Source organism: Martes martes (genome assembly GCF_963455335.1).
Source record: "Martes martes genome assembly, chromosome: 4".
Lineage (NCBI taxonomy): Eukaryota > Metazoa > Chordata > Mammalia > Carnivora > Mustelidae > Martes > Martes martes.
Window position 1 is genome coordinate 19181955 of NC_137891.1, and position 14070 is coordinate 19196024.

At 37.2% G+C, this 14070-nt stretch overlaps 1 protein-coding gene across 1 annotated transcript in view; it reads right to left on the reverse strand.

Moving 5' to 3' along the window:
- Positions 1–867: 867 nt before the first annotated feature.
- The window catches only part of MTBP (MDM2 binding protein), a 76497-nt gene continuing 63294 nt past the window's right edge, over positions 868–14070 (reverse strand). The window contains exons 18-22 of the mRNA XM_080803174.1: positions 8000–8266; positions 6097–6340; positions 5392–5505; positions 1987–2052; positions 868–1215 (exon numbers count right to left, since the gene is read on the reverse strand). Coding sequence (XP_080659300.1) covers positions 1177–1215; positions 1987–2052; positions 5392–5505; positions 6097–6340; positions 8000–8266 — 730 coding nt within the window. The 3' untranslated portion in view covers positions 868–1176. The remainder of the gene's footprint in view (positions 1216–1986; positions 2053–5391; positions 5506–6096; positions 6341–7999; positions 8267–14070) is intronic.

Below are 14070 nucleotides of genomic sequence, written 5' to 3' on the forward strand. Positions count from 1 at the left end.
CCTAAAAAGTTGTACTAAGGAATAATCAGTGATGTATTTGGAAGATTCATTGTAGTTTTATTTATAAAAGGGAAAAAGTGAGCCTGTATGTCCAGTAAAGGGGATTGGTTAAACAAATTGTGGTTCCCTGGTATTATGCAGTAATTAAAATGATGCATGATATAAAATTCATGGTACATTTTTAAGTGAAAAGCAAGCTATAAATTAATACACATATGTGTATGAGCATACATACGCACATATGGGTGACCCCCATTTAAAAAATATTTTTAAAATAATTATATATATATTTTTAAAATAGCAACAGTGGTGGGGTACCTGGGTGGCTCAGGTCATGATCTTGGGTCCTGGGGTCCAGCCCGAGTTGGCTCCCTGCTTAGCAGGGAGACAGCTTTTCCCTCTGACCCTCCCCCCCCCCGGCTCATGCTTGCTCTCTCTCTCTCTCAAATAAATAAAATCTTTAAAAAATATATTAACAGGGGTTACATAGAGATAGTGAGGCAATGTTGAAATCTGTTTTTTACTCTGTTTTGTATTTTCTGCATTTCCCTGATTTTGTACCATGGGAAAAGATCTTATTTTCTGGCAGTCTCTACTTAGTCATTCTTACTATATCTTATTTTCACAATTTCTTCCCTTTCTTTGTTTTTAATCCCAAATAAACATTGACAGCTCCAAGAGCAGTGGCTCTGGGGCAGGGGTAAGGGAAGATGGCTACCTGTGTGAATTTTTTTTACCAATATTTTCTAAACCAGGAATCGTCCAATTAAGTATGCTGTTAGGTCACATGAGAAAAGCCAGTGGCAATATCTCACTTGTAATTCAGTAATTTCAATAAGCCTAAAAACAAAGACATTTACCAAGAAGAAAAGAAATACCATTTTCAATTTATTGGAAATTATTAAATAACAAAGAGTAAAATTTTAAAGACATATATAAAAATATTAACCTTAAAAATTAAAATATAGTGAAACTATAAAATAAGTATACAATTAAAGAATGCATTAACTGAGCATCCTCAAAACTATATAAATATTGGATATTTATGAAATTCTTTACAGATGCAATATCTATTCTTTGAATAAAGTTTAAAATTTGTTTATAATTTTCAAGCTAAGGAAGTAGCAAATAATAGCTCTGTCCAATTTATAAGTGTCCAAAGAGAAAGATTCTGTGTTATTTCTTGCTTGTCTTTTCCAATACCCACTCAATCACCTAGAAGAAAAAAGAAGATAAATGTTTACTTCTACTGGAAACACAAGGGACAGAAAAAGATACAGTTAAAACTTTTAAAGTGTGGTAGAAAATTTAAAATAGTCACATGTCAAAATCTCAAAACACAGTTTATCTTAAGAAACACATTTTATTTACTAACTGAAGAAAATAAAACTGAAGCTGGATTTCTACTGTAGAGTATGATAACCATCCTCACCCGACACAATAAAGATTCTGTGTACTGTTTTCTCACCTTTTTTTCTGGTTGTTTTCCCAGGGTCCCCGGAAAGAAATTAAACCAAACTTTGAAAACAATTATGGAAATTGGATTAATTTTTCCTGCACTTTGGATTATTTAACAGTTTTTCTTTCTTAACATCACCTTTAGAAACCCTTTTGTTGGGGCGCCTGGGTGGCTCAGTGGGTTAAAGCCTCTGCCTTTGGCTCAGGTCATGATCTCAGGGTCCTGGGATCAAGCCCCGCATTGGGCTCTCTGCTCAGCATGGAGCCTGCTTACCCCCCTCTCTCTGCCTGCCTCTCTGCCTACTTGTGATCTGTCTGTCAAATAAATAAATAAAATCTTAAAAAAAAGAAACCCTTTTGTTAACTGAGCAGTCTGTTAAAAACTCCTCCTAAATGCTCTGTTTGCATTAACCTATTATTAAGTATGTTAAAGAGAGTTCTCACACAGCATATGTGACGGCATCGTAGCTGTCCTGAAATAAAACAGCAATTTAATTGAATGGAGTTTCTTAGGGATCAGTTATCTACCTGCATAGCATTGTTGTTTGCTGCTTTCTTCATTTCTTCAAATAGACCTCTTGAAGTTTTAAGATCCTAAAAATAACAAAATAAAGTATTTCACAAGTTGTACGTTAAATTACAGAGAATAAGTCATTATTAAATAAATTTGAGATTATCCTAAATCATTCTACAAGTATCATTTGACTCAGGAAATACTACAAAAAAAAATTGAAGTATTATAATTTAGCTTTATCCCCAAATATCAAGATTCTCTAACAACAAAACACACATACATAAATTTCTGTCATTCCTTTTTTTTTTTTTAATTTTATTTATTTATTTGAGAGACAGAGAGCACAAGTCGGGGGGGAGCGTGGGTGGCAGAAGGAGAAGCAGATCCCAGGACCCCAGGATCTCCATCACCTGAAACAAAGGCAGATGCTGAGCCAACTGAGTCACGCAGGTGCCCCAAAATTTCTGTGATTCGAACCTCCTATTCCCAGCAGCACTAACCAAATCGAAGCCCCATCCTCGATTATAAGTGTCCACAAAAGCTTTGGTACTCAGGAAATGAATATACAGCATTTATACTTACTTTTCAGATAAAATATCTTTTCTCTCTTCTTTTTGGTTATTTTACTCCACAACAAAGAGGGAATCACATAGGAAAGGAAACTGAAATGTCTGACTTTTAGAAAATATGATTGTATCAAATTAGATTACAAAGTAAATTAAAAAAATCTAATTGTATTTAAAAAAAGCAGTCCTCTGGCTCTCCCTCTAAGTTATGCTTTCCAGAGAGGAGAGAGCCGCTTTCAGTTTTTTCAGCTGTTTCCCTTATGTATACCTGCATGTTTCTAAATAATACGCTTATGCTGCTGCTTTTTGATTTAGCAATTTTAGACGATGATCGTGGTTAGCAGTTACAAAGGTAGTGGATTCCGGTCTCTGAATCTGGCCACCTCGCTCTCCCTCTCAGTAACTGTTGTACCAGTTTCGATCACTAAACAGTCCATGTCTGCATGATTAAACCTACGTACATAAAGCTCAGTCCTGAGCTAAGTGATGGTATTCTAATGATCTTCTCACATTTTCTTTAACCTCTAGTTAAATAATATTTGCTTCGTTTGCCATGTATGTAATTCTGGGTCCCCCTGCCAAATGCTACAATTGCCTGATTAAATGTACAAATAGCAACGTCGTTTCAAATGCTCAAATACACTGGGTAACCTCTTGGTTCAGTTTTTTCAAAAAATCTGATTTTTCATTATTATTCTTATTTTTCCCTCTGGTGATCCTTCTCCCACAGTCTGCTCTGATCTGGTCTGACTGCTCCCTGGGTTAGTTCTTTCTGGACTCCGTCCCTGTTCTGCGGAATTTCATTCTCTTGCCCATGCTTCCAAGGGTATAGGAACGACTGTTTTTTTTAGACCTTCCCCATCTGAAGTATCTCGGAATCCTCATACCTGACTGAATTTGTGAGCAGGTATAAGAAAGTAGGTCACTCCGTTTCCCTCAGACTGGAAGATACTTTTCTACTGTCTCCTAGCATACAACATTACTCAATGTGGAGAAGTCCATGGCCATTCTGATTCTCAGTTCTTTATATGCAAACTTCCCTTATGCGAAGCTTTCAAGAAGTGTTCTCTCTATTCCAAGAGGTATGGAATTCCACAATGAGGTGGCTTGTTGTAGAACTGTCATTCACTGGGCTGGACAAGCTGTGTGCCCTTTCAATCACGGCACTTTTGTTCTTCCATTCTGGAGAACTCTGTTAGATTTCTGACAGTTTGCTCTCCTTTATTCTCTATTTTTAAAACTTCTATTAGTAGCATATTGGATCTTCTGGATTAGTCCTCCCATCTTCTGATCCTTTGTTTCATGTTTTTGTCATATGATTCTAACTTCTGGTAACTTGCTTAATCTCAACTATTCAGCCTCTCTATTGGATTGATTTTATCGTATTTTTAATTTCAAAGAGCCTCCATGTTCTACACAGATGCTGCAAACAGCATCTTGTTCTAGCTTTATGGATCCGATTACATTATATTTTCTCTTTCTGAGAAAATTATAGTTTTTTAAAGTCTTTTATAGCTTTCTGCCCCTTAAGAGTTCCCTTCATTCCTTTATGTTCTGGCATCTCTTTTTTTGAAAAAGTCTCAAAAGTCTGCTAATCCTTGGCAGTCCAATCATATACAAAAATGAGACCTGAATCTTAGTGGAAGCTCTGTCCGGGGCTTCACGAGGCAGGGTGATTAGGCGGCCGGTTGGTTTCTCCCTTGTGGCCTTTACGTCCTCCTTCTCCAGAGGCTCTTTCCGGCCGCGTCACAGAGGTGGGGGAAGAGACGAACGTGCAGCGTACCTCGTAGTTACCTCCGTGGGAGGGCTTGTGGAGGAAGCTGAGGGCTCACTTGGTAGATTTTTATTCAACTCCCCTATCTTCCACCTGACACACCGCTGCTTTCCAGGATACCCGGTATCTTCAAATCCTAAGCACCTCAGAGACTGTCCCTTGAAGAGGTTCGAGTCCCACCGGCTCTCCACGGCGCGGGCACTTAGGTTCTAACTTCCTTAACTCTGCGATACCACACTTGTGTGTGCTTTGTCTTGTCCAATCCGCAAGGGACTAAACATTTTTTTCTCTCTTCTTTTCTTTGTTTTTGGACTTTAATACCATCTTTCTTGAGAGATTTTAGAAAGAAGGGGAACTGAATGCATGTGGTCAATTTGCAGTTTTAAGAACCCACACAAAACTGCGATTTGAGTCAAAAACTCTTCACTGGACATTACCTAATACCATCTAAGTTGTATAGAAGCGTCATCTGAGTGGCTGATCTGTCCAGTGTGTCACAACTAGCCGATAATGCACTCAAAATTAGAAATGAGGTATTCTGATACCCATTCCAGTTGCCTTTTTACTATATATTACAACTACTAATTAAACATGTTTTGAGGGGCGCCTGGGTGGCTCAGATGGTTGGACATCTGCCTTCGGCTCCGGTCATGATCTCAGGTTCCTGGAACAGACCCCCACATCGGGCTCCTAGCTCAGTGCGGAGCCTGCTTCTCCCTCTTCCTCTGCCTCTGTCCCTGCTTGTCCTCTCGCTCTCTCTCAAATGAATAAATAAAAAAAAATCTTAAAAAAAGAAAAAAAAAACCATGTTTTAAACCTTATTATCAACTTAAGTCAAAGACTTGTTAGGGAAATACTGAGAATACATTTTAAATGTAGTTTTCTACATATGAAGACAAAAATCAAACAAGTCTGATATAAAATACTTTGGCTCCAATTTTTCTATCTCCACTTAAAAAAATATCTGGGAAAAATTATTAGCTATCAGTATAAAAATAACTCACTAAAAATGACTTTATGTCAACGAGGAACATCAGAACATGACTTCAATTTTACCGTTAGTAGAGAAGACACCATACCTTCAGATAGAACTTGGAGATCTCAAAGAGACGTTGGCTGCATGCAGAGAAGCATGCATGGGCCTCAGTAATGCTGTGTTTCTTCAGGGTTTCCGTAACCACCTCTTTCAGTATCTTGGATAGAACATAACATATGACTAATATTTCTTGGAAAAGGTACAAACCTATTATTTCATCTTTAGAGTTCAGTTGTGTGAATTACATAATCATGTAACTATGTGAAAGACAAGTTCACTAGGACAAAACAACTAGGGAAAAAAAAAGAAATCTGGAACATTTACATGGACATACATGTCACCAGATATCTATTAGAAAGAAATGATGGCAGTATCTGAAGAGGAATTCAAATCATGAGTTCTGAATCAAAATCTGGGTGTAAAAGCTACATGTATTTGGGATAAATATGGGGGTGTATTTATTTTTTATTATGGAAAATTTCAAACACTGAGAAGTAGAGAGAACATTTTATAACAAACCTCTATCTTGGTAGATCAACCAATTTCAATGAGGATCAATTTGTGGCTAATTTGGTTTCATTTATACCTCTGCCCACTTAGCCATTATCCTTCTTCTACGGGGTTGTTTTAAAGTACATTACAGATACCATTTCATTTCACTCATAAAATTTTAGACATACATCTTAAATGAACCAAATAAAGGAATTTCTTCCCATGCAGAACTAAGAAACAGGAAATAAATCTTTACCCGTGTGTGCTTCTGTGATCTTGATTCCTTCATTTGTCTTGATGTTTTTGGTCCATGCACACTTTTTTGACCTGACCTGGCCTTTGTAGTGACTTTTGGAGTTTCACAGCTTAGAACTGGAACTGATGGACAAGTCACAGGTAATGATGGCTCTGCTTGGGGTTTTCTGGATGTCACCGCACGATGATGAGTATTGCCACTTGTTTGAGAAAGAAGAGAATCTGAACTTTCAGACTTCGCAAGTCTATTGTGGAGAAATACATCAAAAACACATATTAAGTGAATCAACAATGAGGTCCATTTTCCTGCCCTAAATGTGACAACTATATTCACTGAAACAAACCCATGAAAAAGCAAACAAAATTTCTTGCTACTACTGCTTTAAAGAAGTAATGTGACATCATACTATAAAGTTGCTCTGTTCTTCAAATGAGTGACTAAAACATACAAAGCAAGGAATAACTAGAATTTCAGCCAACAGGAAAAGCAACAAGCAGTATCACTGCTACCTTCCCCTCAGTTTATAATTTCTCATATAAATCAGCTCTGGCATTCTAAGTGGTGAAATCTGAAAATTTAATAATCATCTGTTAAGCACTTATACTTTTCTATGAAGATAATTTTGACAAAGATACCGCAGCCTATACTTATTGAACCTATGCAATTACCTGGACAAAATAAATAACTATTAAATACAAATAAAACTATAAAATTGGCTCTTTCTAAAATGTTTAAATTTCCTTTCACAAAATAGGGTCTCACATCCTTCAATTCTGCTAATCCACAGGCCACAGTGTACCTTCTTTTCTAGAACACATGTCTTTTTATTAGTCACAAGTCACAAATGAGGAAATTATTGCTATAAAATACAGTATTGGAAATGTTAATGGATTTGCTTTTTAGCTTTATCACATTTAAAAAGTACCATGAATTTGTGAAGTCCCCATAAAAATAATTTAGTTATTCCATATTAGGGAAATAGTTCTATTATTATAATAGAATATAATAGAATTATTATAATAGAATATAATAGAATATTTAAAAATACTCTAATATTTTTAAATGCTAAAAAAGATTTAAAAGTCTCATTCTAATAATATCTTATACTTTTTGAAAGATTTACATACAGTAAAAATTTAAGATGCTTTAGATGCTAAAGACCTAAATTTGACCAATTCTAAAGATGTATAAATTCAACGGGAATGAGAGTGTTTATGAAAACTTCTGTTCAGTATATGGACATTTTACTTGTTAGGTAGCAAAAAAAGGACCAGGAAAAAGCTTCATATAATATTATGCAGTGTTTAAAGCTGCATTTTACAAAAACAATGTTTCAGGGGCCCGGGCAGACAGAAAGCAGCGCAAGAAGGCAGGAAGGGCTGGCAAGAAAGACCCTCTGCAGTAGGGCAGCTCCACTACTGAATCTATTGGACCAGATCTCTAGTGTTCCAGGGCTTACCAACCTGACGATCCATCATGCAAATGGATTGTATATTAGCACAGAAAGCAAGAAATGGTGTTTTTTTCCAAGTCATTTCTTTTTTAGAACTTACAAGCATAATGATAAGTGTGCAAAAAAATAAAAACAAAATTCCTGATATGAAGGAATTAATCTACGATCTATGCAGAAAGCTACTTAAAAACAGGAAAGACTAAGTTGAAAAAAAGGGTGGACACTAACATACTTTCTGTCATGAGACTTTTTTTCTTTTTTTTAAAGTAGGCAGAGAGGCAGGCAGACAGAAAGGGGGAAGCAGGCTCTCTGCTGAGCAGAAAGCCCGACGCAGGGCTCGATCGCAGGACCCTGGGATCATGACCCGAGCCGAAGGCAGAGGCTTTTAACCCACTGAGCCACCCAGGTGCTCCTGTCATGAGACTATTTTTACTGCATTTAATAGTTCACCTTTTGTGTGGATAAAAGCAATTCCGATCTTTTGATCTCCTTTTCAATCGAGAAACTTCAGCTCGGCGCTCGCTTTGTAATGCTTCTCCATCAGGGACACTTCCAGGCTCTGACAGGACGGCAGGGGATGGAAGAGGGCTCAACACAGTGGATACCGGAAAACTTTCTCTGGTGCAGGTGGTCTGGGTTTCATAACGGATAAGACGAGACTGAAGTTCAGAAAATCCCCCATCTCTTTCTAAAGCTTTTCGGTCATCCAAGCAGTATCTAAACAAGAGAAAGACCATTAAAATCACAGGCTCCACGACAGCAATAGCCTTTTCCCTGCCAATGAGGAAACAGCAAAACATCTACTTGAAAAACCTCTTACTTAACTTCCTGGTAATTGTTGGAGGGTTGAATGAATGGCCGACTTTCCTCACAAGTTCAGTTTTTTCCTAGCCTGCTAGATGACACGGCAAAAGATTTAAAAATTTGAAGTACGATCTGATTCCTCTTTGACTATTTCTGGGCAACAGATTAAGTTAATCCTCTGGCTTATTTTCAAAATAATAGAGTTGCTGTTTTAATACTCTTTAAATCTCTGCCAACCTCTGATTCCTCAGCACAGCTAATGTGTAACAACGTGAAATGCTGACTTCTGTTAGAAAGGGCAAGTTTATTTTCAACAAAAAGATGAAAAGGGTATAAAGGTATTCAAACTGGCTCAAAAAAGACAGCTCAGAACATCTGGAATTCTTCTTTGAAACTCCCTTTCCCCCCTTACTGCTTGATTGACAGATTTTTCTTCAAACACTTTGGCTGTCCCTGTGCATCTGGTTTCTAGCGAAATCCAATTCATGGAATCAAGGAGATGTTAGCTCAGTAAATGCTTCTGGACTTAAAGAAATCCCATGTTGTTAAGTACAACAAAGAAGCATAACAGGAAAATCACCTATGAGATACGTGACCTTGGACAACTCTTCACTTTCTTCTCTGCTACAGCTGCATCAGGGAAACACAAACAGCTTCACAAATGTCATGGGAGGGCGATCAAAATTAAACCCTTTCTCGTTAGCCGTCCTCTTGCCTTGTAAAGTTCTAAGATGCTCCCTAAAACCAGAACTTTAGGTCCGTAAGCTTTTAGTTCAGCTCCCAAGGAGTGTATCATTACCCTAAGATCGGATTGCCTGGTCAAAGTTTAGGGACTTTTTCTTTCCCTTGCCACTTTCATATTTGATTTCTAAGAGCTGGAATCCCTGATGAGCTGTTTGAACTTGGCCAAATTACTTGACTTTATCTGTGCTTCTGCTGGCCTCCTCTGCAATCTGAGATTTAGAGCAGTTATTTCCACGAGCTACCGTGAGGAATCCTTACACGTTCCCTGGGCACCTGTAGGCACTCAGAAGCAGTGCCTAGTCCATGGAAGCAAAGCAGTCAGAAAATGCACGCTGCTGTTGCTAGTGTTACTATTATTACTGGCAGGTTTATTTGCTACCACACCAAATCTTACAGTACGCACATTATTTAAAAAGCTGTCCAGGTGATTCTAAAGCATAGCTAGGACTGAAAAATCTCCGCTCTCACCCAGCAGTTTGATTTAACATGGGAGAACGCTGAGATCCTAAGTCAGAACGTGCAGCGGTGACATAACTATAACTAGAACTGAGGTCTCTCAGTTCTGTGACATTCCTGCTCTAGTCTGTTTTTAAATAAAACACATTCCTTTAAAAACCAGCAGTAATTCTAAGGATTACGGATAAGTTCTATTTCTCTCCTGGGCAACAGAGAGAATGAAGAATAAAATTGAGAACCATGTTACGAAAGGTTCTAGGCAAGAGGCAACGTAATACCTGATAAGCCTATAGAAAATTTTTGAGAAAAAAAGGTACAGTCTGACTTCAAATGAATATTTTTTCTACTCAGATTTTGAATCTAACATGCAGATATTTTCCTTCCAGTTTTAATATCTCTTAATCACAGCTGTTCATAATGTCACTCCTTCAAATGAATTATGTGTACTGTGCCGGCTGACTTTGCCATTTAAAATGTCTTCAAATGATTATACTATGACCTGGCACTGAAACAAAAAGTACCTGTAAATAATAAAGCAACGGAAACAGAGAGGAAGGGTGGATATTTGATATTAGTGACGTAACGAATGACTACACTTCTGTATTTTCTTGCAAAACAATAACCAAATGCTTTGTGCCTCCAAAGAAAGAAAAATATCTTCAAGAAGATGAAGCTGTTTTGTTTGCTAACTACATAAGAGGCAAGATACTGCCTAGCACACACCAATGTCAATGCAGGCAGGAGAAATTGCCAAATCTCTTGGAACAGATGAAAGAAATCTGAAACCAACAGGAGGCTGGTGTGGCCACCCGTCACAGTTTCACAGCAGTATTTAATTTCTTGTGAAAGAAAACTGTGCATCTTACAATCGATGGTATCTAATGCTCTAGGATAAAATGAGTGAAAAAGCAAAAGAAGCCTACACAGGATATGTTTTATTTTGCCTTAAGAAAATACTGATTTGTGCTTGAGAAGTTTATATATATATATTTTCCAAATATTCTTTACGTCTGGGTATAGGAAGAGCTCAAAGATTCCAATGGCTTACAGCAGCATGAGAAAGACAGAACTCTCCTTTCACCTTCATAATTACTTTGACATCCCACTCGAATTTTGTTTTAAGTAGTTTCATTATCTATGTTGAACATAAATAGGCCCCCTCCCCGCCCCCCCACATGCCCAAGACTTCTTGAAAAAAAGCATGTTCCTGGATTCACTGTGCTTGCCTCCTACAACCTCCCTAGTTCGATCTCAATGCCCCCAGGTTAAGGAGCACAAATTTAGAGTAAAGAAAACGGAGTCACTGAAAGACTTATTTGTTTATAGGGGTAGGTAGTTCCTCTTAGTCATTTTAAAGTGCTCAGATTCTGACTTCAACTGTGTTTCCACATACAGACAGAAGGGTAATATTACTGTATGTACCGATATACATGTATGTTATTGTATGTTCCTTGTTACTGCTGACAGTACTGCTCTGTATACATATGCCAGTTGGTCTGTCTACTCCATTGACATCCACCTAGGCTGTCTGCAGTTGGGGCTTTTACGGATAAAACTGCTCCTTGGTCCAGTCTTCCGTGGAGTTGTGTTTTCACTTCTCTCAGGAAAACGCCTCGTGTTGGAACTGCTGAATCACAGGATCTGAGTATGTTTAGTTTTATAAGAACCTTCCAGATCCTTTTCTGGAGTAGAGATATCATTTCACAGTCCCGCAAGCAATGTACTACAGTTCTAACTGTTGCACATACTTGTCACTATCAGTCCTCAATTTCAGCCATTTTGGTGACTGTACAGAATTTTATGGATGTACTATAATGTATTTAACCAAGCCCCTATGGTTAGACATTTCCAATGTTTCTTATTTTAAATAACATTACGGAAAATACCCTTGCATAATAACTTTCAGTGTACACCACTTTTTTTCCCATTAAGCTAAACTAATCAATCTGATGTTATGAACATTTGCGTGGGTTTTGGTAAATTACTGGGCAGCCCTCCAGACAGGTTGTAGCAATTTATACTTCTACGAGCTGGCTTACTCATTCATGTCTCTTCACCACTAACATGACTTCGTAAGTGAAAACTGTCCTTGTTGTTGTTTCAATTTACATTAAGAACGTGAATTAAAAAGCAGATTTTAAAAAGTTGATAAAAACAACGTGTCATGCATATCAGTCATTTGTATTTCTTCTTGGGTAAACAAATGGTTCAAGATTTTGCCAGCTTTTTGAGAGGAGCATTTATATTTTATTTTTATTGATTTGTAAGCAATCTCTCTTTTTAAAAAATTTTATTTGTTTATTTGTTTGAGAGAGAGAAAGCAAGGGTACGTAAGCAGGGGGAGGAGCAGAGGGCGATCTCGAGTGGAGTCCAGGGCTGCGGAGTGGACTCAAGTGGACTGTGGAGCTGATGCTGGGCTCAAGTTCATGAGCCTGAGACCACGACCTGAGCCGAAATCAAGAGTCAGATGCTTAACTGACTGAGCCCCGCAGGCGTCCCAGCATTCTTTAATTACAAAAGAAAATACCTTCAAATTTATGCTTAAAAATATTCTCCTCAGCTCAATCCTTAGTTTAAGGATTTCTTTGGTTTCTATCGATTATTGACATTGCTGTTTCAAAATCAGGACAAATCTATCATTCTTTTCTTGTTTGGTTTCTTCCTGACAATGTATTAAAAAAGTCTTCCCCACACCTAGAATAGATTTTCCCCTAAATTTCATGCTAGTCCTTTCCTTCCACAGCTTTTCACTTTTAATTCTGAATACTCTGTGATTTATTTTGATATTTGGTGTGAACCAAGAATCATTCTAAATTAATTTATTTTTATTTGCATATTTAATCATATTCTCACTACTATCTACTGAATATTTCATCTTTTGCCCTCTGATTTGAAACTTTTCTTTTATTAGATCAAATTCCTATGTATATTTGCTTTTTTCCTTGGATTTCCTATTTAGTTCTAGTTCTACACTGTAATTATAATAGCTTTAAAATACAATTTTCTGGTTATATGATAAAATTAATCTTATTCTTTAAATAAAAGGAAGGAGGTTTCTTACCAGATAAGTTATAGAACTATTTCAGCCAAAGTTTCAAAGTTGTTAAAAATTATATTAAATATTTACATTTATTCCACAAGAACTAATGCCTCTAGAATATGATCTGTGCATAGGGAAACAAGGCATGTTTCCCTGAAGTCATCAATGCTGCTTTTATGCCCCCGATATAGGTTATTTGCAATTTTTTCCATTCTACATTTCTTCCAAAAATACTTCTAATATTTATGGTTTTATTGTTATTTTTAATAAGATCTTTTCTCGTAGTGTTTAAAATTGGAAATGGTAAACTAGGCATGTATTTTATCACTGGTCACTTTTCAAATTCACTACTTCTAATAATCTTTCAGGTCTCTTCTAGGCAAAACAAAAAATAAAAACAAAAAATACTTCTACAGTCTCCTTTTCAATATATATACTCTTTTGAGTTTATAACTCTTTAAAGCTCTCTATCTAGATTTACTTATTTTAACTGACTAGCCAAAACAGTGATTAAAACAGAAACATTCAGCACAATGGGTAAAAAAGAAAAAACAGAAACATTCAGCACAATAGGTATCTTTTTATTTTTTATTTTTATTTTTTTTTAAGATTTTATTTATTTACCTGACAGAGAAGATCACAAGCAGGCAGAGAGGCAGGCAGAGAGAGAGAGAGAGAGAGAAGCAGGCTCCCCGCCGAGCAAAGAGCCCGACGCGGGACTCGATCCCAGGACCCCGAGACCATGACCCGAGCCGAAGGCAGTGACCCAACCCACCGAGCCACCCAGGCGCCCACAATAGGTATCTTTTAAACTCTTGCATCTGACTTTAATGGGGAATTTAAATCTGATGCTCGAAAATGAAATAACCAAATATTTTGCCTCTAGTGTCAAACTTACATACAAACTCTTTAAATGAAATAAATCTTATTTAAACATAGCAAGGAAAGTAAACATTTCTAGAATGACTTGCTGGGCGGCCCTCCATACCTTCCATATTTTCTCAATTGTACCACCATCTTCCCAGTCTGCCCAAGCTAGAAACCCTAAAGAAATTCTTGTCATCTCCTTTTTCTCATCTCTAACATCTAACTGGTCTAAGGTTCTTGAGATAGCTATAAGTTTGTATTCTCTTTCCTATTTCCACTGCCTTGATAGCCAAGCATATAATTTCATGCTTTAAAAATAAAGGTTTTTTTACTCCTCAAAAAAAAAAAAAGATCGATCTCCCTCCCATGTCACTAGTGATCTTTGTGACTTCATGATTTGGCCTTATTATAGTACAATATGTTTATCACTCCTGTTCAGAAATACAAATCTAGGGACTCGGTGGCTCAGTCGGTTAAGCAGCTTTCTTCGGCTCAGATCCTGATCCCAGGGTCTGGGACTGAGCCCAGAGGCAGGCTCCCTGTTTTTCCCTCTGCCCCTCCCCCTTGCTCAATCAAGCTCTCTCTCTCAAATAAAGAAATACAATCTTTA